The sequence below is a fragment of the Wolffia australiana genome, chromosome 2 (assembly GCF_029677425.1).
Source record: "Wolffia australiana isolate 7733 chromosome 2, ASM2967742v1".
NCBI lineage: Eukaryota > Viridiplantae > Streptophyta > Magnoliopsida > Alismatales > Araceae > Wolffia > Wolffia australiana.
In genome coordinates, this window is record NC_135836.1 from 7476912 (window position 1) to 7498714 (window position 21803).

The following is a 21803-nucleotide window of genomic DNA, read 5'->3' on the forward strand; positions in this document are numbered from 1 at the left end:
ACTGCTACCCTTGGAGCCATTTTAATGGATAGCAAATCAACCCTTGGTTCTGAATCTAAACAAATAATTGAATTTGATCTAATTTCATTCTCCATTGATCAAATACTATCTTTTTCTCCAATCTACGTACTCTAAGATCTGGCCTAGCTCCCCTCGCTTCCTAGGCTGCTATTATCACACATTATGTACCATGTTCATTCAATTATGACTATACTTTCCCCAAGTGCAGAAACCTCAAGCAAGTTTAGGAACCTTTTTTTCTCTATTATTGAGGGTAAATGGAAACAATGTCCATTTGGATAATTCCAAAATACTTCATACCACAAAAGTGGTAAAGTCGTTTATGTCCTTATATGACTCTTTTGAAGACAATCCATGGAATAGAAAAACTGGTTCAATAAATGTAAATAAAAATCCATAGTTTGAAAATTGCTTTGTCTAATTTGTGTTTTTGTATAAAAATGCATTGAATTCAATATGTCTTACAAAACATTATTATGAACGGATCTATCAACATGTTCCTCTCATGCCTTTGTTGTGCTCTGTAGTTATGGTCCATAGGTTGGGGTCTTAGACTAACCTTTTTGGGAAGTGCGGATGACGAATTAAGTAACAGAACACAAGGGCGTGGACAGGAGGGTCTATATTTATATTTATAAATCAATGTATCTTTCAGTCTGACCCTCTCTGTAAATCCACCACCACTGCTCTCCACCATCACCAGCATTGGCTTTGCCACTGAATACAGGCATTGTAAATTCATAAACCAGTCAATATAATGGTTTTACATAATATATTAGCTTTGACACAAGGAAAAATGTGCATATTTAATTAATGTGAAAATGGGAAAAAATAATATAGTAGTTTCATTGGACTGACAATCTTAGTGGACCAGATCCAATTAGCCCAGACCAAGCCTCAGTGGACCAGATCCAATTTATTACAACTATCATATATTTTCAGTCCAATGATGGTGGATGAGATGGACATAGGGGACATTTATATGAATATAGTACTCTAATGTATAAGAACAATTATTAAGAAAAAGAAGAAGTTGGAGGACAAACAGAGCGGGAACAAAACCTAATCTGTCATCAGTCATCCATCCTAATCTGATGACCAAAATCTTTATGAGAAGGATGACTGAAAGTAGTCTGTTATCCATCCACAGACGATATAGAGAAGATTAGTATGACACTCATAAATAGAGAAATTGTCTATCCACAAACCCTAGTACTAATGTTGGGACAGCTGAAAAAAACCCAACAGGGAACATCTGCTTCACACTGTAAGCAGTGTCTCATCAATGAGGAAAACACTCACCCTCCCAGGCAGGAAAACAGTACTATATAGAAGAAGTATGGTGGGCCCCACGCACAATAAAACCCACTAAGTCGTCAGGCGCCTCTAAACTTTTGTTCATGTCTGCGTCAGTGCGCCTGCTTCTTTCACCGTAGCCGGGTCGCCATTAAAGCCACCTCCTTTTTCACGGGAATCGCCCCTGCGCAGTTAATTCTCACTCTGTTGAAGTGATTCAGGCCTGAAACTAAGGTGGGTCTTGAATTTCAACACTCGGGACGGAGATTTGGGTACTGATTATGAGTCTTAATCCGCTCTTCTCTGTGGTTTAAGCAAGAAACTGAGTTGGGTTTTGGGATTTTGCAGATTAAACGCGGCGAGTTAGACGCATATCTAGCGGTTTAATCCAGCTTTTTAAGCGGTTTCATTGATTTTCTCCGTGATTAGTGCAGGAATCTGAGTTGGGTATTATGTTTTGAAGATTAAACACGAACCCATTTCAAATTTGAAGAGCTAAAGAATCCGCCCCTTCGTTTGCACTAATCCGGCGGGTTTAATCCATCTTTCAAGCGGTTTCACTGCTTTTCTCCGTGATTAGTGCGAGTAACCGAGTTGGGTTTCTAGTTTTGAAGATTAAACACGAACCCATTTCAAATTTGAAGCTGAAGAACCCGCCTTGCCCCCTCCACTTGCGTTTCCCTGGGATTAGAACCAGAAACTGAGATGGGTCTTGAGATTTTTGAAGATTAAGCAGCGACCCATTTCAAATTTGAACTCTGGAGATCGAGGCGGAGAATCCTGCTCTAATTTGGGGGGTTTAAGGGTATAAAGACTCGGCCTTTTTTAGCAGTGGAGGTCCCCCCTTCATCGTGTTTTCTCTGTTGGAAAGTGCGATAATTTGGTTCAGGGGATCGTTGTTGGGACCGTTCTATCCATTCCCGCAGCACCCATTTCGATTGAACAGTGGGGGTATTCTCGTCTTGCAGTATCCGCTCTTGCTATTTGTTGGGTTGCGGCATTCAAATTCCTTCTTCTTGTAGCAGTACACAGTCTGCTTGCTCTCTCCGCCCATCTACCGATAGAACGAAAAACCCTTAATTTTCATCGGTTTTTCTCTCTGGGTTAGCTGAAAATAGCAACTGTTCATCGAGGGCTGGGTAGAAAAGAGCCCTTGTGGAGCTGCATTGTCTGTTCTAATGGCGGAGATGGAGGAAGAAATGGAGGATGTCTGTGATGAAGATGTGGGAGTTGGCGCGGTGGATTTCGTCGGCGTTGAGGTGGATTTTGAGTACGAGTTTGAGGCGTCGAAGTACTTTGATTTCTGCAGACCAGAATCTCTGTTGGAGGCCCGCGCGGCTGAGCTCTGGTTCGAGACCAAGGGCGGCTACCCTCCATCGCGTATGTCGATTCTTGCTTTGTCTCTTTTATTTCGATCAATGGTTATAATCTACTCTTCGGAATCGAATTCCGCTGTTGAAATCGATGGTAGAAGTCTATTTCATGGAATCGCAATCAATAGTAATGGTTTTTTCAAGAAGAGGATGATGAGATTTTGAGCTCCTTGCCTTAAGATTACGGACCGTAATTGTTTGCAGTGAACGGATTGGATTCACATTCTGCGATTTATTTATTTCTCTACTGTTATAGGTGGAATCAAGTTTGGTTTATATTTTAAATTGTTCCATGTTTATTGAAATTTCTTTTGGTTAATGTAAACTACAGTGGAACTTTTTAAGAGGATTTTATCGTTTCTTTTGTGGTCGATAACCTTGGTTTGATCATTTTTTCAGCATTTATCTCCAAGATTGACCTTGGATTGGTTAATCTGGCGGAAGATCAACATATTCCTCCAGATTGCAATAATGTCGTTAATACATCGGATGCTTCGTTCTCAGAGGATGGATTCTGCCTAGAGCTTCATACAGTTGAAGAATCTGAAGGAGGTAATCTCTGGGGAAAGACATTTTATGTTTGATCCCTTTTGTTTCCAATAACTTGGCTGATGCATTATTTACTTTCGTTTTATTCCCAAAGATCTAATATTTCTGTTCAATATTGGATGGATTTTTTCAAAATATCTTTTAAATTACTTGTTCATACTTTCTTGGTTATTTTTTCAAGGATAGTAATAAGAAATTTTAATTTTATTTCATGCAGATGGCGTCCTTGAATTCGAGTCCTCCAAAATTTCCAAATATTCCTCAAAGTTCAATGCGAAGACTCCCGCTAAATTACCGGTTGCAGGGCGATCGACTTTGATGAAGCCCACAGCGAGTCACCTGGCAAAATCGAATGTTCCTAAGAATATCAAGTCCACAAAACAGAATCTTGCTCGGTAAATAGTGTACTGCTACGATTAGTTGAAGTTATTGTTTATTTAATTGGTTTTTTGCAATGATTCTGTTCTAATAATGCTATTCTCTGATTTCTTGACTTTTATGTTAATTGTTTATCTCGGTGTAACCCTTTCCAAAATAACAAAAAAGAGAAGATAATAATAGAAAATCATTTTCTATTTTTATGTTGATCTGGAGTATATTTTAATATTCAGGTCGAAAAATTCATCAACTCAAAATAGTGACAGTAGCTGCCTGGATGAATGTGATGGTACAAATCAGGCGACAAAGAGACAGAAACTAGATGGCGGACATTCTAGAAAGGTGCTGTAGTTTTCATATTTTTCGTAATATTTCGTCATATTCTCACCAGTTATTTATCAGCAATTCTTATGGAAAATAGTTGTTCTGAGAACCACATCTTTATCAAATTTTCTCATCGTTTAACTCTTTTGAGTATCAGGTACATGATTTGAAGCAACCAATGCATCTGGTGCACAAGAATTCTCAGAAGGTTATCTCCTTTTCTAATACAAACTTTCTGATGTATTTTTTGAGAACATTTCCAGGTTTTTCTTTCGTACTGTAAAGTTATTTGTACCAAATTACTAATTTTTTGATTTTCTGTTTTAGAAAGAGCAGAATGAGGGGAATCCAGGAATCCGTAGGCCAAAGATCACCATCCCAAAGGAGCCTGACCTTGGAACTGCACGAAGAGCGCTGAGATCAAGGTGTTTATGTATAATTTGAAATAGGTGATTTAAAGACTCTGAATTTGGAGAAAATATTTATGCTTATTCTTCCTGTTTATCAGGCCTAGTAAAAGCAAAGAAGAGTCACAGGCTCCCACAAGTACAATATTCAAGGCGCGGCCGCTTAATAGAAAGGTCAGCTTCTGCAGTTCTTGACCTATCGTCAATCTCATTTTTCAATATCAATAATCCTTTATTTTTGTAGATCCTTGAAGCGCCAACACTGCCCCTGCATCAGAGGAGTACGCCTGGTTTGCCACAGTTCCAGGTATACAATAAATTAGTGTTGGCAGATGATGACTAACTCGTCATCGTCACTATAATCCATGAGTCGCCTGATCGAATGACAATGACGACTTAAACAGATAGTTGGATGGAAACCATATGATTGAGTACAATTTCACCGGCGTTGTCATTGCCCACTCAACATCGTTTTTGCTGATGCTGAATCGTACTCTGGAAAACCTCCTTTGTTCGGTGGAAGGATGATGACTTGTCATCATTGTCCACAAATTTTGTAATCTTCATCGCCATTCATGTTTCCTATGAACAAAAGACAATCCTGATTTGCCATGTACAGAGGGATGATGATGCGACTCCTGGAAACCAGATGATGATGATGATTCTTCATTGTCATCGTCCACTCAACTATCTTCATTGAATCCTGTCCCTACTCTGAAAATCTCCCCTCTTCCGCAGATGATGACAACTTATAATCATCATCTCTTAATTTCATTGCTATTGTCATTCATGTTTACTTCAACGAATGACAATGACGATTTGTCATCTACGGATGGATGAAGATGACAATAAGATTGACAATTCGTCATTGTCATCATCGACTCTGGACCTTACTACACATTGTTGACAGGTATGCATTATAACATCTCCACTGTCAACTCATCAATCCTTGTATAAATTGTTTTTCTGTTTTTTATGATGCCTTTTTGTAATCGTGTGCTACACGAATTTTGCCAGTTTCTAAATTTTTTTTGCTGAATTGATGCGTAGGAATTTCATTTGAAGACATCTGAAAGGGCTATACATCATGCATCATCTATTCAGGTGAATCACAGAAACTTTGCCTGCGATAATTCGGAACTTCTTACATTTATTTTTATTACTTATTCAATTGCACCATAATTTGTACAGATTAAAAATGGTGCTATCTGGCCTCAGCCACATGCTTCTGCACATGACAGACTGCAACCAAACCCTTCTGTTTCTCATATGTAAGTTTGAATCGATGGGTATTGCTTTACTATTAATGACCTTTTTTGTCAAAATGTTATCTCTCTTGTCTCCTTTCATAACTTGGATAAAACTGTCTGTTTTTCTAAATTTCTTTCATAAATCTTTGAAGGACCAAAATTTTGGATTGTGTTTTTACTCATTAAACAAGTCTATTATTTCTGTGTTTTAAAAAGGTTCAAATGTTATTATCTAGATGTCTGCATGATGAGTTCTGTATACTTGTTTGCTGAGGTTTTAGCCCAAAACCTTCGTCTACTCAGACAAATTGACCCTTTCAGGAAATATCTTGGTGATAACCTTCGACGAGGACAGTGTAAAACAGAGTTGTTTAATGTTGAAGCACGTCTTCTTAGTGAGAAGGTGTGTTTTTCATTTATGATTATTTGGGTATCTTAATTACAATCATTCATTAAGATTATTGTGAAACTTTTAATATTTATTCTCTGACGTCTCTACCCCAAAGTATTTTTTTATGTATGGTTGATGAATATAGGTACTGTCCACTTTTAAGAATGAAAAAACTAAAATGATTTTTATGTTTGGTTGATGAATATAGGTACTCTCTCGTTCTAAGAAGGAAAAAACGAAACCTCTGGTGGGTGTCGGCTTCATATTACTTTCTCAACTCTGTGAGACACTGAATATTAATTATTAATGAAAAAAATGATATTATTTTGAAATTATTGTAGGAGTTCAATTCCGGAACAGAGAAGCAATGGTACCAAGCTCTACCTATAGACTTCTCTGACAAGGTGACGGCTCCTTTGTATCTTAAATACCCAATTTATGAATTGAGATGTCATTTCGATCAAATCTACAACTTTATTACTTTCCTCAAAATTTTTTAAAAATTTCACCGAAATGTATTTTCTTATTTCAGCTGTCATTGATATCCGATGACCATCCGAGTCCAGCTTCTGGGTTAACCTGTTCGTTGGTATGTATTTCATAATTTTCTTATTTCTTGATGATTTTAAAGAAACGCTTCATCATATGACATTGCAAGCCTCTGAAAAGAATTCCTCAATTCCAGGGCTCTAAAGAGAACATTTACAAAGACAAGCGACATGATTGCAAGGTGAAAATCAGAATTATCTCTCATATCAAATCACAAAAAATGATAAAAAATGAAATTTATTTTTACTAGTGGAAAACTCCATTATCTAACTTTGAATGGAACTCACAAGAAATGATTAAACCAGTTTTTTTTAAAAAAATTCTCTGTAGACGTGGCGGCAACCGAGCATTGACTTTCGGTCCAGGTCATATCTATGCACGTAAGCTTCTTAATCCCAAATCACCATCAACAATATTCGATTTTGGCCTGCTGACCGCTGACTATGTGCAGGAATGGTAGCATCCGCTGAGGTCTCTCGTTGACCGTCCCAGATACTCAGCCATGGTTCAAGTCCTTAGGCTGAATTTCATGGGTTTTTTGATCCACCGACAATTTAGGAGGCCAAGTTGTAAATAACAATCATCCCATGTTATATTACAAAATTTCAATGGATGAAGTCCCTGGGGTTGATTTTTCTTGAATTTCTTGCATTCATCAAAAGTAGCATTGCAAGTGTTGTGAAGATCAAGTAACATTATTTGGTTTGCTGGATTGATATGTGATACAAATATAGTTCCTGATCGTCCCTGACGTGGACGATGGACGGGACGTGGCGAGTTTCGTCCCTTCCGACGTCCAGAGTAAGTTCAGGGACGAAGGATGGGACGGTTTTTTCGTCCAACGATAAAAAAACCATCCCGTTTAGTCATACTGGGTCGGTTTTTCGTCCCATCCAGTCCTCCCAGGACGAATTTTTGTACTGAAATTTGTCCCGAACAAAAAAAACCCATTTTGTATTTTTAATATATTAATATATATTTTTTCGATTTTTTTAGGGAATTAATGAGGAGATAGATTGCAAATGGACATCTGTACAATTATTTCTGAGTGGCATCCATTTGCAAGCACGTAAAAATACAGGGACTTTGATGCAAATTGTCATTGCGAGGCCACATGGCAACATCTCGACCGTCGGAAGTGAATCTGGCGGTTTTCCTTCCAGATTCGTCCATCCATCGTCCAAGACCTCCGGACGGATGGTTTTTTCGTCCCACGGGACGAAAACCGTCCCGTCCTGTGGTCCCCAGGACAAATTTTGTCCCCAAATTTGTCTGTATCCTTGGACGGGACGTTTTTTTGTCCTGGGACGAAAAATCGTCCCATCCGCATCCCTGCACTATAGATACAAACCTTGATGTAGGCTTGTATTGGGAAGGGGGTTTAAAGAGGAGAGGTTTCCGGGTGGAGAGGAGAAACATGAATGATCTGAGGAAAGCTTTCTGGGGTAGAGAGAAATGGGAGTGATCAGAAGAGAGGTCGAACATATGAGGGAGGGATTGACTGGAGATGAACCACCTGAAGATGTGGTGAGGTAAAAATGATCGCAGGACACTGGGATTGCATAAGAGAGGGTACTTAGACATAGAGAGGAGAGAGAAGTGACTTTATTCTCCTTGGCTTCCCTCCCAAGGGAGGACATCTTTATTAAAAGAAATATATAATGTCCAAATGACTAAAATACGATTGTGTGCTAACATAATTAGACTACCCCTAGATTGGTTGAGGATTGAATCAAAATGCCTCATCAAATTCTCTGCCCTACGATAAAGTTTATCTTGTTGACCTTTTGATTGGTTTTAACACATCATTTGATGTCTAATTACAAATTTTGTGAAGATCAAGCCAAGCATTGTTTTTGTTTGTTGAGCTGTTATGTATTCTCCGATGAAGTCTCTGAGGTTGACTTTTTGATGGCCAATATTACAAAGCTTGTGCAGATCCAGCAAGATCTGTTTTTGATTGGGTTGATAGGTTTTCTCAGACTCGCAGCTGGCGAATGAAGTCTCTTGAATTGACTTTTTATAGGTATTTGCCAATCACTAAAAATAATAATACAAAATTCGGGCAGATCAAGAAAGCGCTGTTTCCCAGTTGGATCTACTTTCTAATGAGCTTTCACCAATCATCGGATATAATAATTCAATAATATTGAACATCAAGCAAGAGAAGTTTTACTTTGTTTGCTTGAAAGTCACTCAGGTTGACTTTTATTTTGGGTTCCTTTTTTTCTGAAAAGTTATTGAAGGCAGTCACCTGAAAAAACATTTATTTTGGGTTCCTAGCAGTCACCCAAAGTAATTTTACAAAACTTGCGCAGATCAAACTACTGCTATTTTCCTGTTGGGTCGATAAGATTTCTCACATTCTTGGCCCAAGTTTTTGATGTGCTTTTACAATCGTCAGAAATATATCCAAAATATTGAATATCAACCAAGATTTATCTTTTCTTAAATCAAGCAATAACTGTTCGTTTGTTTGGTCGAAAAGTCTATAGGGTAGAAGTTTTGTTGTGGGTTCTTTGCAAGCATCAAAATTAATATTACAAAACTTGTGCAGATCAATCAAGAGCTGTCTTCCTGTTGGGTTGATAAGCTTTCCCACATTCATGGGCCAAATTTGAGCTATTGCCAATCATCAGAAATAATAATTAAAAATTATTGAATATCAAACAAGATTTTTCTTTAAACAAAAAGGAGTTCCTTCGTTTGGTTGATGGGTTCTTAACAATGATCAGGAGCAATACTTTCCTGTTTGGTTGATTAGCTTTTTCCGACTATCAGCCACCGGATGAAGTTTCTTAGGCTGACTTTTTGATGGGTTTTATCAATCATCGGAACGAATATTACAAAATTTGTAAAGATCAAGCAAGAACAATTTTTAGGTTAAAAGAGAAATTTAGGGCACAAACGGTTCTGCTACAGCAGGAGCATCATTAAACCCGCTCGCTGATCCATTGACCGCAGCAGGGGAATAAAGAAACAAGAAACAAAGAGGCGGCTTTTACAGGTGGAGAATAAGTTAAGTATTCACAGACCAGCGGGGAAGGTCATAAGACTTTGAGCTGGGCCAGGAACGCGGCGGCGAGATCCAAGAACAGAAGTTGGGGCCCATTTACCCTCTGCAGATCCAGAAGGTACTTGTCCTCCCGTGTCTTATAAAGCTGTCATTAGAAGAACTAGTGAGGTAATAATTACAGCACTAATATGGAATTAAGGGTAGGTTTCAGCATAAAAACAATGATAATCGGTGGACGACAAATCGTCATCTAGATTGTACAAAGCTAAACATGGTTTACAATGATGATGACGAATTTTACTTCATCAACCAAGCCTAGTTCGGCATCACCTATGAGTCTTTTCTTCTTCGTGGGACCTACAAATCTGATTATCGCTCTGCCAACGAATTATCAATGTGAAGATCTGATTACATATTGGATCAATTCTTAATTGATCAATCTGGCTTGATCGAGATTGTCAAATGATCCAATGCTTCGTGATCATGGACTGGATTGTTTGTAGAAAAGTCAATTGATCAGCTATTGAGATTGAGGATCCAATAGAGTGATCGAACACATCGATTCACCATTCTTTAGTCATCGTAATTCATACCATTCATATGGTCCGACCATGGATAACAATGACGAATTGTTCATCGTCCGATTCGTCTTTGTCATCATATCATTGTCATCATCATCTGGTCTGCCAGAATCATCATCATCGTAGTCCTCATCATCCAAATACCGATAATGATCTTGTCATTGTCATTATTTTTCATCCAAGAAACCCATGGATGACGAATTCTTCTCTAAGCCCTAAATACGGGTAATTAGAGAAAACCTGGACTTCGAATTTGACGACGTTGGGGGCAGAAGCTGGGGAAGTCTCCTCACTGACTATCTGAGAGTTGTCGCCGAAGCCGAGATTTGAATTGAGGCGGTTGGGGAATCCAGGCAGCCACCTACACTTGAAGTTGTAGTGGCCGGTCTTCTTCCACTCAACGTTCAGCTCTTGAAGGGCCTTGAGAACCGCCGTCATAATCTCACGTGGGTGGGCACGTGACTACCGGCGAGTCAACAACAAAAAGGGTCAAACTTAATAGAAAAAAAAGGACAAAAATTTAAAAAATATAGGAAAATTGTTGACCTGGAGGCCAAGAGCCCATTTCCTTTCCATGGGATAATGTGGGCGGAGCCCCATTCCTTGATAATCTATGTACGGCAATCGATGGTTGACTGCTGGTGATGAAGGTGACTGCAGCCCAGATAAACCCGCTTCCTAAAAATAAAATTAATTTAATAAAGTATTTCTTCTCAGTAAATATAAGAAAGAGGGTACCGTTGATTCTTCAAAATCAACGCCGAGGTAACCATTAGAAGCTCGTAGCCGGTTATCCAAGAGTAGATAGTATGCAACTGTGGCCTGATTTGGATGTAATGTAAGGTGATTAGCGGTCTAATGACTGGTTTAAGCTTAAATTAATGAAAAGAATGCTGTGTTTCTTAGCGTCGTACATCATTCTGGATCCGGTTGCGGAGAGCATCCACCAGAAGGTTGCGATCGAACCCCATGCTGATTACTTCTAAAAGAACCTCTTCATCAATCTAAAGAACCCACCGAAGGAGAGCTCAGCAAGATTAAATACAAAAAATTGCTCAGAGAATGTCAAGCAAACATAAGAGGTGGACCCAAAAGAGTTAACAAAAGAAAAATTATAAGAGAATGTGAATATTCGCTACCCATCAGAGCAAAGAAAATAATAAACAAAAAAAATAAGAAAATTGGATATTCCTCAGAGCTATGAAAAGAAATATAACATGAACAATTGAACATTCGCTGTCAATCAGAGAAAATAAAATAAAAAAAACAGGAGAAGTAAAAAATTCGCCATCAATTGAAGCCAGGAAAAATAAAAAAAGACAAAAAGTAAAAGATTGGGTCCTCATCTGCGCTAAGAGAAGAGAAAGAACCAGAAAATAGAAAGTTGGTTGCGATAGGAGCTAATAAAAGAAAAACAAGAAAAATAGAGAATTCGCTACCCATCAGAGCTCAGAGAAAAAGGAACAAGAAAGACAGAAACTCAATACCCATCAGAGCTAAAAAATGTAAATAACAAAAAACTACAAAATTCACTCAACCATCAGAAAGAAGAAAAGAAAAAGAACAAGAAAAATTCGAAACTTGGCAACCTATCGGAGCTAAGAAATAAAAAAAACAAGAAACTAAACAATTTACTTACCCATCCAAGTAATGAAAAAAAAAAGAGAAAAAACTTAGGAACCCGGCAACCCATCAGAGCTTCGAAAAGAAAAATGAAAAAAAAATCGCAACCCATGGGAGCTAAGAAGAGAAGAATTACAATAAACAGAAAATTGTGACCCAAACGGTACAATTTTTTTTAATATTACCTTCTTTGCTTGCTGAGCAGAATCTGGAGGAGGTACTGCCAAGTATCGAGGAAGATGAGCCTGAAACCAAGGGTGCTGTCGAATTTCGGGGATAGTCATCCTCTTCATCGGGTCAACCACGAGCATTCTCGGAATCAAATCCCTTGCTCCCCCAGACAGATGACTAGGCAACGTATAAATCCCACTCTGAAAAAATTAAACCCAAATGAGGAATAATACTATAAAAAAATCAATCAAAACAGAGACGTTGATTCACATAGAAACCTTAATTTTCTTGAATAGATTAGGGATGTTCTCGTCATCAAAAGGAAGCGTCCCACATAGAAGTGCGTACAGTATAACGCCACAGCTCCATACATCGACCTCGGGGCCAGCATAAAGTTTACCAGAGATCACCTGAATATTTAAATAAAGTCCATCTTCACTTCTTTTATGGAAAGAAACATCGAATTTTACCTCCGGAGCAGCATAATTAGGGCTGCCGCAGCTTGTCTTGAGAAAATGGCCATCCCTCATAACGTTACTCAGCCCGAAATCAGCGATCTTGACGTTTTTCTTGGCATCAAGAAGCAAATTCTCAGGCTTCAGATCTCGGTGCACCACCATGTTTCTGTGGCAGTACTCAACCCCAGATATTATCTGCAAATGTCGAATTTTCCAGCTAAATTAATCAAGAAGTTTCAAAATTCTTTATGGAGATGATAGAACGGCTACTTGTTGAAAGAAATGGCGAGCCTCTTCTTCTTGCAATCTGCCTTTTTCAACAATATAGTCAAAAAGCTCTCCGAATTTCACATACTCCATCACAACGTAGATGTCTGTGTGCGTCTCAACCACCTCATAAAGGCGTATGATATGAGGATGCATGAACAACCTAAGTATTTTAATTTCCCGTCTAACTGCACAAAAATAAAAGATTGTAAAATTGCGTTTTCCCAATTATTTCACTAAACTGAAGTTAATCCCCGAGACAGAAAAAGCCAAATCCACGTAAAACTGATAAAAAAACGTAATTAGTCCAGATGGTAACGATGGAATACGATGTTGACCTTTTTCTTCCATTTCCAAGCTCCTAATTTTTCGGCGATTCAAGATCTTGATGGCGACCTTGTGCCCAGTTCTTATATGCTCTGCGATTTTCACTTTTCCAAATGAGCCGATACCAAGAGTTTTCCCGAGCCTGTAGTTAATTAATATTGAATCCGCGCCGCCCCCTCCTTTCCCAGTCGGCCCATCCATTTTATTCCTGAACAAAAAAATATTTTGCAAGATCACCCATAAAGACAATTTTCTCCAAAACGTAATTATTTTCACCAGATGATGTTAGGATGGAATCACGAGGCAGACTCTATACAAGTAGCATGGAGAAGATTACCTAATCCAAACACTTTGCTGAAAACTAAATGAATTTTTTGTTAAAACCATCCCAAGAACTCCGCGGATAAGAACGCGGGAGGTTCATCGCATCCGAGATAACATCATCATAGTACGATGTCCATAAACTGATTAAAAATTTAAAAAAATCAAAACGCGTTTAATTGGAAGCCTAGAAGCAAGGCAACCCCAAGGAATTACCGAATTTCAGAAGCAAATGATCACATTATTCGAACTCCATCTCCATTAAACACGGCGAAAATCCCAAAAAAAACATCTATCCTAAAAAAAAAGGGTAATCCGAAGCCTCCAAACGAGGAAATCGAGAATCCCCCCGGGCAGGGGCGAATTCACATCATAAGAATCGAGAAATCAAGACGGGGGCCGATCGGAAGAACTCACCTTCGCGATTGGCAGCGATCAGCTCATCCGCCCACCGCCAAGAGTTTTGAGAGAGGGCAAGAAGAGGGAGAGTGCGCGCTGCGAAAAAGGAGAAAGAGTCCGTGGGAGAGAAAACCGCGGGCCCACTTCCAGTGATAATGGGCCGGCCCGGCCTATTAATTATTTAAAAGCCCATAAAGCCCTATGGCTGGTTCTCGGCTGCTCAGTCTTTCATTATCCACCCGAGGCTTCTTCTTCTCTTCTTCTTGTCTGGAGATTTTGTGTAGGAGCGAGGGATTTGGAGCGGGAGCATGAGCAGGCTCTCTCGTCACGTCCTCTGCGGGGATTGACTTCATCGCCGATTCTTCTCATGTCTTCTTTAGGTTTGAATCTGTTCTTTCACTCTCTGTATCGACCGGTTGTCGAATTCGTATCTTCCGGTTTTGTCGTTTTGAGATTCGATGCTTCATTTGTATTCCTCGGCGCATTATGCTTCCTGCATCCGTGAAAATTTGCTTGTTTTTATGGTGCGCTTGTTTCCGTGGTAATTTGTTCGTTAGCTCGATTTTCTCATGTCCTCTTTAGGTTTGAAGCTGTTCTTTCTCTCTCTAACCACGGATTTTCGAATTCGAATCCTGCGGTTTCGTTGTCTTGAGATTCGATGCTTCCTTTGAACTCCTTGACGCATTATGCTTCCTGCATCCGTGGAAATTTGCTTGTTTCTCTGGTTTTTTCGTTTGTTACCTTGATTTTCTCACTTCTTCTTTAGGTTTGAAACTGTTCTTTTTTCTTTTTATCGATCGAATTTCGAATTCGAATCATGTGGATTCGTTATCTCGGTATTCGATTGCTTTCTTTGTATTGCATCACGCATTATGCTGCCTACATCCGTGGAAGTTTGCTTATTTCTCTGGTTTCTTTGTTCGCTAGCTTGATTCTTTCTCTAATTTTTTTGAAAGAGGAAGCTAGATTCTGTCATGTTTACTTTAGGTTTGAATCTGTTCTTTCTCTCTCTGTCTCGGATTTCGGATTCGAATTTGAATATTATGTTTTCGTCGTCGTCAAGTCATCCTTCTTGAGATTCGATGCTTCCTTTGTATTACTCGATTCATTACGCTGCCTGCATCTGTGGAAATTTGCTTTTTTTCTCTGGTTTCTTTGATCGCTAGCTTGATTTTCTAATCTCTTGTTTAGGCTTAAGACTGTTCTTTTCTCTTTTTCTTCTATCTATCAATCGATTTCAAATTCGAATCTTGCATTTTTGTTGTCAAGTCATTGTTCTTCAATCTTGCATTTTCAATTTGTTGCTGTTGGCTTGCTGCTTGATTTTTTTTGTTCGCTTCGAAAAATAGGTTTTCGAGAAGTTTTTAAGTTATTGTAATTTGATTCTCGGCAGATTTTCTTACATTTTTTCAAGCTTTGCTCCGCTCCATTCATCCTCCATGTTACGATATTATTGACGAACGACGATTTCCCTGCGATGAAAAATAGAAAGGACGATTTTTTTTGTCACAAAAAATTGTTGAAGCCCTCGATAATATTTCACAAGAAAATAACCAGTGCTAGGTTTTGGTAGCTCATCTGGATTTTGACGAACTCAGCGCTATCATTTTCATTTATTTTCATCCAGGACAAACTTCAAAACAAATTAAAAAACCATTTCGAAGCTTATAATTTCCTTCAGAGATTTTTCCGGATTTGGATGGAAAACTCTGCTCGCGTACTCTTCTTTCCAAAAAATAAGCTTTTTTTCTATTAAAAAAAAACTCTTCTTTCCAAAAAAAGGTCTTGATGTCGAAGTTGGCAAAATAAAAAAAAATCATCTTGCATAGGATTTCTTTTAAAAAAGACTATATGACAAAGTTGACGAAATAAAAAATCACTTTGCATTCGATTTATTTTCGAAAAAAATCTCTATGACGAAGTTGGTAACAAAATAAAAAATCACGTTAGGCTTACAATTTACTGCAGATATTTTTCTGGGTTTGCATGAACTCTGCTGGCACACTCACTTTTCAAAAAAGAAAGAAATTCCTGTTACACTAAGTGCATAACAGAATGAAAAATCACGTTTGGTGATCGTCGAAACTAACTGTTCACCGCAGAATTTTTTCTGGATTTGGATGAAGTTTACAATTTACCGCAAAGTTTTTTCTGGCTTGCAAACTCTTATTCTCGGAAAAAAAGGGTTTATTGCAGATAGTATTTGGAATCAAAATCCACGATGGATGATAACATTTGAAAAAAAAAACAATTTATTGCAGATATTGCATCCGCGCAGTCATCATTCTGGGGTCATCTGCAAGGGCCATCGGCGCAGCTCTTCTTCAGTAGAACTCATCAGATCAAGCTCTACAGAAGAGGGCAGAGAGCAACCGTGGTGAAGGCGATAGCCACTCTCGAACGCAGAAACTCAACCGTCAACGATCATGGCTCAAGATTTGAACCAAGACTACGTCTTGGCTCAGATCCGAGCCAATCGACGGCTGACGATGACCCTGAGATGGACGACAGGGAAAAAACGCGGCGCGAGAGGATCTCGAAAGCGAACAAGGGGAACGTACCTTGGAACAAGGGAAGGAAGCACAGCCCTGGTGTGTGGAGCTCCCCTTGATCGCTTCACTACTTGTCCTTACAGAAAATCGATTATTATTATTATTATTTTCTGAAAGAATTATTATTATTATTATTTTTTTAACTGTGTTCCAGCTGCTGTGCAGAAACCCTTGCGAAGATCCGGGAGCGGACGAAGCAGGCGATGCAGAACCCCAAGGTGATGATGTAAGAATTATTAAAAAAATGCATAAAATGAAAAAGAGAAGAGGGAATGCTGTGACCTGGGGGAGGTTGCTTTGTGTTTGTTGAACTTGCCCGGCCATGGGATTCTCAAATTGAACGACGGGTGAGCTGTGTCTGCAGGTGAAGATGAAGCTGGTTAATATCGGCCACGCTCAAAGGTAAACTCTTTGATCAAGTTGTTCTTCGTCGATTGGGAATCTTTTTTTTTAATGGGTTTTGATCTAGACATTCCTCTACTGAGAATGGGAGTTTTTTAATTTTTCTTGAGGAGTTTTAATTGAGATGTTGTTCGTTTAGAGATTGTTTTTTGGACAAGATGCTTTTCGATTGGAAGAGTTCAATTCTGATAAGTTTTGATGAAGTTGTTCTTCGATTGGGATGGTTTTTTTTTTGATGGGTTTTGATAGAGATGTTCTTGAATTCTAAGTAAGAATTGGTGATGATCAGTGAGGAGACGAGGATGAAAATCGGGGCGGGAGTGCGAGAAGGATGGCAGCGGCGGCGGGAGATGTTGATGGTGCAGGAGAGCTGCTTCTTCGAGTGGCAGAACGTAATTGCGGAGGCGTCAAGGAAGGGGTATGGTGGGGAGGAGGAGCTGCAGTGGGACTCTTACGAGACTCTGGACGAGCAACTCAAGAAGGAATGGGCAGAGAGCGTGGAGAGCAGGAAGAAGATGCCCCGGCCCAAGGGAAGCAAAAGGGCCCCCAAATCTCCCGAACAGAGGAGGAAAATCTCCGAGGCCATCTCCGCCAAATGGTCTGATCCGGTCAGTCCCCTCCCCCATTCCAACTCTTATACTAACTACCTTCTTTAGGATCAACAACGGATCGGCGCTTTATCATCCTTCCCCCTATCGTCATCCGATGACGGTAAGGGCGCGAGACGGATGTTGGCCTCCCATCTGTTGTCTCCCCAATTCCGTAACAGGTGGACCATACCGTTCTTCGTCCGTTGGCCGTCTACCATTTGACTGAAGGCACATACTTCAGATCTAAGACAGATGACGCTTTTCATCATTGACATCATCTGTCCTCAGATTACGGTAATCAGTCGGAGACGGATGAGGAATTCTCTTCCGTTGAGTTCCTTGCTGTCATCCGTCCTGCCCTCGGAACAGGAAATGGGAGGTGTTGTGCCTCCTGTGCTGTTTTGTCACCGAACCGCTAGGGAACGGGACGTCCAGGACGTGGCGCCGTGGACGTGACGGGACGGATGACGATCCGTGACGGATGGTGACGTGATGACAGTTTCGTCACGTCAACGTCCCGTCACACGTCTGAGGATTTCGGAAAAATCCGGCATGTTCACGTCACCATCATGGTTTCCGGCATCCCCATCATGTCCCTGTCACTGGATGGGAAAAAAACCATGTGGAGGAGAGAGAATTGGTGGGGCATATCTCTAATTATCTTTGGACGGCATCCTTTTGCGCTCAAAAATTAATGCAGGGGCTTTTCTGCAAATCGAGTTAGCAACACCTCGCAGCGAAATCTTGGCCGTCAAAAAGCTTAAATCCAATGATTTTAAAGTTTTTTTTGGGTCATTTTTAAAAATCCATTACAGCTGTCATCCATGACGGCCATCCCGTCACATCACTTGTCTGAGACCCTCCGTCACCGTCACAGGCCCCTAATTTTGTCACCGTCACGTCATCCGTCACATTGCCATCACCGTGGCGTGCGATGTGACGGATGACGGCTGCCGTTCCCTACATGGAGGCGCCGTTAATTTAGCTCCGTCCTGTCTGTATTGGATGACGGAACCTAACTGCGAAGCAGTAACATGTACTACTTGCATAGACTGTGGGACTGTATGCCTTTTGAGCTTTTCCGTCTATGAACGCCATGCGTCTTCCGTACTGAGGTTCAGGGGAACGGTTTAGGACGGATGATGGACTCTCATTCGTTGAGTTACTTACCGTCTTCCGTCTTGACCTCGGGAAAGGAAACGGAAGGCGTCGAGCCTCCCGTTTAGTTCCGTTACCGAGTCCCAGTCATTTACCTCCGTAATGGACGACGGAACGAAATTGCAAATTCTTTGACGGAAGACGCGTACCGGTCGTCTGGGAAGCGGCTTGACAGACTTTGTGATGGATAACTGGTCTTTGGCAGGACTATCGCGTTCGAGTCTGCAGCGGGTTGGCCAAGTACCACGGCATTCCGGTCGGGGTTGAGCGGCGGCCGAGGAGGAGCCCGGCCAGCGACGGCGAGCCGAGAGTTCCGAGGAAGAGGTCTTCGCAGTCAAAGGAACCAGAAAAAGAGGCGAAACCGCTGAAGCCGCTTGTCCCGAAGCCGAAGAAGATCAACACTCCTTCCTACAAAGATCCGATGGCCAAATCCAAGCTGGAGATGATCAGGAAGATCAGGGAGCAGAGGGCTTCGATGGAGGAGAAGAAGCGCGATGCCACCGAGAGAGCCAGGCTAGTAATTAACACTAATCAAGTCTGCGCCAATTAATAATCTATGACTGATTCGGGATTTCTTACCAGGCTTTTGATCGCGGAGGCGGAGAAGGCAGCGAAGGCTCTGGAGATCGTCGCGCTGAAAAGCCCTCTCGCTCGGGCCTCCCTCCTCGAGACGAGGAGGCTGATCGCGGAGGCGACGCAGGCGTTGGAACGAGCCGGACAGCCGCCGCTGCCGACGCCGCCTGAGAATCCAAACGGAAGCCAATCCTACCACTCCGTTCAGCAGCGCGTCAACGGTACGCCTTCCAAAACGCTCATCTCCGATCTTCCGAGCGAAGAAGCCGACGATCTCGACCTCGATCTCGAGCTCGGCGATCTCCTGACCGGCGGCGAGCCGATCCCGCCGTCCGATCTCCCCGCCAGTTCTTCCGAAGAGACCTTCGCGGACTTCTCTTCGAGATCCGGCGACGCGCCGTCGCCTCCGGCGGAGACGCGGCGGCGATGGGTGCGAGGTAGGCTCGTCGATGTCGATGACGAGTAGACTAGAGACCGAATTTCAAACTTCCACTTTTCCCGCCATTTTATATCATCTTTGGCGGGTTTGTTTCTAACCGCCGATGACGTGGAGAAATCTCCGCCCTCCGCGTTATCCATCTCTGGTTAAGACTAACCAGGGTTCGTCTGACCAGGGTTAAAAACGGTTTTCCCCTTCTTTTTCCCCCCTCTTTTATAGAAGATCTCTGTTCAATCAGACGACAGGAACTACTTCGTCTTCCTCGCCATGGACTGCGGAGCTCTAATGCCGGTCTTCCTCTTCGCTGCGCTGTTCTTGGGGAGCACTGCGGAGGCTCACAACATCACGACGATCCTCTCCGGCTTCCCCGACTACAGCATCTACAACGATTTCCTCTCTCAGACGAGAGTCGCGGACGAGATCAATGGAAGAGAGACGGTGACTTGCCTCGTTCTGGCGAACTCCGCCATGGCCGCTCTCGCCGCGAAGCGCTCTCTCGTGGCTATCAAGTCCGCGCTCCGTCTTCACACTCTCCTCGACTACTTCGACTCGCAGAAGCTCCACGATCTCTCTCGCGGCGCCGCGACTATCACAACGCTGCTTCAGACCACCGGCGCGGTCACCGGGAGCCTCGGATTCGTCAATGTGACCGATCTCAAGGACGGGAGAGTCGGATTCGCGTCCGCAGTTGCCGGCTCCAAGATCGACGCGTATTTCTCGAGATCCGTGAAGCAGATGCCTTACAGCATCTCCGTGCTCGAGATTAGCGCGCCAATCGTCTTTCCCGGCCTTCTAGACGCCGGCGCGCAGTCCGACGCCAACCTTACCGTGCTCCTGCAGCAGGCCGGGTGCAAGACCTTCTCCAGCCTCGTGACCTCCTACGGCGTTCTCGCGGCGTACCAGACCGCCATGTCCAGCGGTCTCACAGTGTTCGCGCCCAACGACGGGGCGTTCAAGGCGGCCGGCGTGCCGGACCTCGGCCAGCTCAGCCGCGCTGACGTGGCAAAGCTGTTGGAGTACCACGCTTCGCCAGACTACCTTCCGAAGGCGTCTCTGAAGGTTTCCAAAGGCCGGCCGATCAGGACGCTGGCCTCAGACGGAACGGGGAGGTACGAGCTGACGGCGACGGCTCGCGGCGATGACGTGACGCTCAACGCGGGAACGGACACGTCGAGAGTGGCCAGCACGGTGGTGGACGAAGCGCCGTTCTGTCTTCTCACTGTCGACAGCGTTCTCCTTCCTTCGGAGCTCTTCAGGAAGGCACCGTCGCCGTCCGCGGCGGGCCCCACCTCCTCTCCTTCTCCGGTTATCTCTCCTGCTCAGTCGCCGTCACCGTCACTGTCACCGTCACTGTCACCGGAGCCGCCCGGCCCGTCCCCTGCCGACGCGCCTGGAGAGGAAGCAGACAGCAGCGAGGACACGACAGGCGAAGCGACCGTTAATTCACTCTCCGTCCCGGTAATCTCTCTCTTCATCGCCTTCATTTCTTGCTTCTTTCTGCCTTGATTCTCCTTCTCTGTCCGCGAGCCTGTTCTTTGAATTTAGCCTCGGGGAGTAACGGTACCTTTTTTTTGAAAAAAAATGGTCGAATTTTGGGTAACGGGCCTCTTTTGGGCCTGGCCCTCACCCCTGCTGCCACGTGGCTTTGACATCTTCTCCGCTCTCACGAGCAGAGGGCGTGCCAGTCCACACATCCCCTCTATAACCGGATAGGAGATAGGAGATGGAATTTGTAGCTTGAGATGGCGTTGGTGGCGGCGACCGGCGTCGGCGCGCGCCTCTCGTACGGCCCGTCGAGCCGCTCGCCGAGCTCGACCGCGCCGCGGCCGAGCCTGGCGCGCCGCCGTCGAGTCGCGGCGGTGCGCGCGGAGACCATCAATCCGGCGATAAGGAAAGAGGAGGCGAAGGTCGTGGATACGGTCTTAGCGGGGGAGCTCGAGAAGCCTCTCACCGCCTACTGCAGGTACCCGATTCGGATCCGAGTTTTTTCTTATCGGATCGTTTGAATCTCCGGCCAGTTTAGCCTGAATCTGTCTGGAAACGAGACAGATGCTGGCGCTCTGGATCGTTTCCTCTCTGCGACGGCACTCACGTGAAGCACAACAAGGAAACCGGCGATAACGTCGGGCCGCTCCTCGTCAAGAAGTAGTCGAGATTGGAAGAATCCCGACTCTCCCCTGTTCGTCTTGATTTTCGGTGCTTCTTGTATTTGTTTATCGTTTACTGTGTTTTGATCATTGTGGATGGAGATCGGAACTGGCGGATGTCTAATTTATTTTATAGTTCTACGTGTTCTTTGTATTTCGTCGATATTTCCAATTTCCAAATGATGTTGGGATATTGCGCAAGGGCTTTGATCGTCGCGATCAACCTCGCGACGCCGTGAGA

At 42.7% G+C, this 21803-nt stretch overlaps 5 protein-coding genes and 1 long non-coding RNA gene across 7 annotated transcripts; 4 read left to right on the forward strand and 2 right to left on the reverse strand.

Moving 5' to 3' along the window:
* Window positions 1–1407: 1407 nt before the first annotated feature.
* LOC144716672 (protein TPX2-like) lies at window positions 1408–7180 on the forward strand. Of its 2 annotated transcripts, none has more exons than XM_078591874.1 (18): window positions 1408–1551; window positions 1666–2697; window positions 3090–3242; window positions 3457–3634; window positions 3851–3959; window positions 4099–4149; window positions 4269–4366; window positions 4450–4522; window positions 4593–4655; window positions 5399–5452; window positions 5540–5619; window positions 5920–6001; window positions 6198–6236; window positions 6331–6393; window positions 6522–6578; window positions 6675–6719; window positions 6869–6918; window positions 6990–7180. In XM_078591874.1, the coding sequence occupies exons 2-18, from the start codon at window positions 2496–2498 to the stop codon at window positions 7006–7008; spliced, it is 1416 nt and encodes a 471-aa protein (XP_078448000.1). In that variant the 5' UTR covers window positions 1408–1551; window positions 1666–2495; the 3' UTR covers window positions 7009–7180. The 2 variants fall into 2 exon arrangements, with proteins under 2 accessions (XP_078448000.1, XP_078448001.1); XM_078591875.1 differs by having other exon boundaries at window positions 1455–1589.
* Window positions 7181–9389: 2209 nt separating this feature from the next.
* Window positions 9390–13859, reverse strand: LOC144716673 (SNF1-related protein kinase catalytic subunit alpha KIN10-like). The gene is made up of 11 exons (XM_078591876.1): window positions 13720–13859; window positions 12993–13189; window positions 12658–12842; window positions 12400–12582; window positions 12208–12339; window positions 11944–12129; window positions 11050–11139; window positions 10874–10957; window positions 10682–10813; window positions 10376–10597; window positions 9390–9699 (listed from the first exon to the last, which is right to left on the reverse strand). The coding sequence occupies exons 2-11, from the start codon at window positions 13180–13182 to the stop codon at window positions 9586–9588; spliced, it is 1518 nt and encodes a 505-aa protein (XP_078448002.1). The 5' UTR covers window positions 13183–13189; window positions 13720–13859; the 3' UTR covers window positions 9390–9585.
* Window positions 13860–13927: 68 nt separating this feature from the next.
* Window positions 13928–19652, forward strand: LOC144716674 (muscle M-line assembly protein). The gene is made up of 7 exons (XM_078591877.1): window positions 13928–14081; window positions 15963–16292; window positions 16419–16471; window positions 16618–16655; window positions 16945–17263; window positions 18609–18916; window positions 18986–19652. The coding sequence occupies exons 1-7, from the start codon at window positions 14069–14071 to the stop codon at window positions 19440–19442; spliced, it is 1518 nt and encodes a 505-aa protein (XP_078448003.1). The 5' UTR covers window positions 13928–14068; the 3' UTR covers window positions 19443–19652.
* Window positions 16276–18691, reverse strand: LOC144716679 (uncharacterized). The gene is made up of 3 exons (XR_013584969.1): window positions 18553–18691; window positions 16536–16611; window positions 16276–16320 (listed from the first exon to the last, which is right to left on the reverse strand). It is a non-coding gene; the product is annotated as an uncharacterized LOC144716679 (long non-coding RNA).
* Window positions 19653–19676: 24 nt separating the features above from the next.
* On the forward strand, window positions 19677–21216 carry LOC144716675 (fasciclin-like arabinogalactan protein 10). Its single transcript, XM_078591878.1, has 2 exons — window positions 19677–20873; window positions 21089–21216. The coding sequence occupies exons 1-2, from the start codon at window positions 19683–19685 to the stop codon at window positions 21149–21151; spliced, it is 1254 nt and encodes a 417-aa protein (XP_078448004.1). The 5' UTR covers window positions 19677–19682; the 3' UTR covers window positions 21152–21216.
* NEET (2 iron, 2 sulfur cluster binding protein) lies at window positions 21133–21725 on the forward strand. The gene is made up of 2 exons (XM_078591882.1): window positions 21133–21378; window positions 21465–21725. Exons 1-2 carry the CDS (start codon window positions 21158–21160, stop codon window positions 21562–21564), a joined length of 321 nt encoding a protein of 106 aa, XP_078448008.1. The 5' UTR covers window positions 21133–21157; the 3' UTR covers window positions 21565–21725.
* The last annotated feature ends 78 nt before the right edge of the window (window positions 21726–21803 follow it).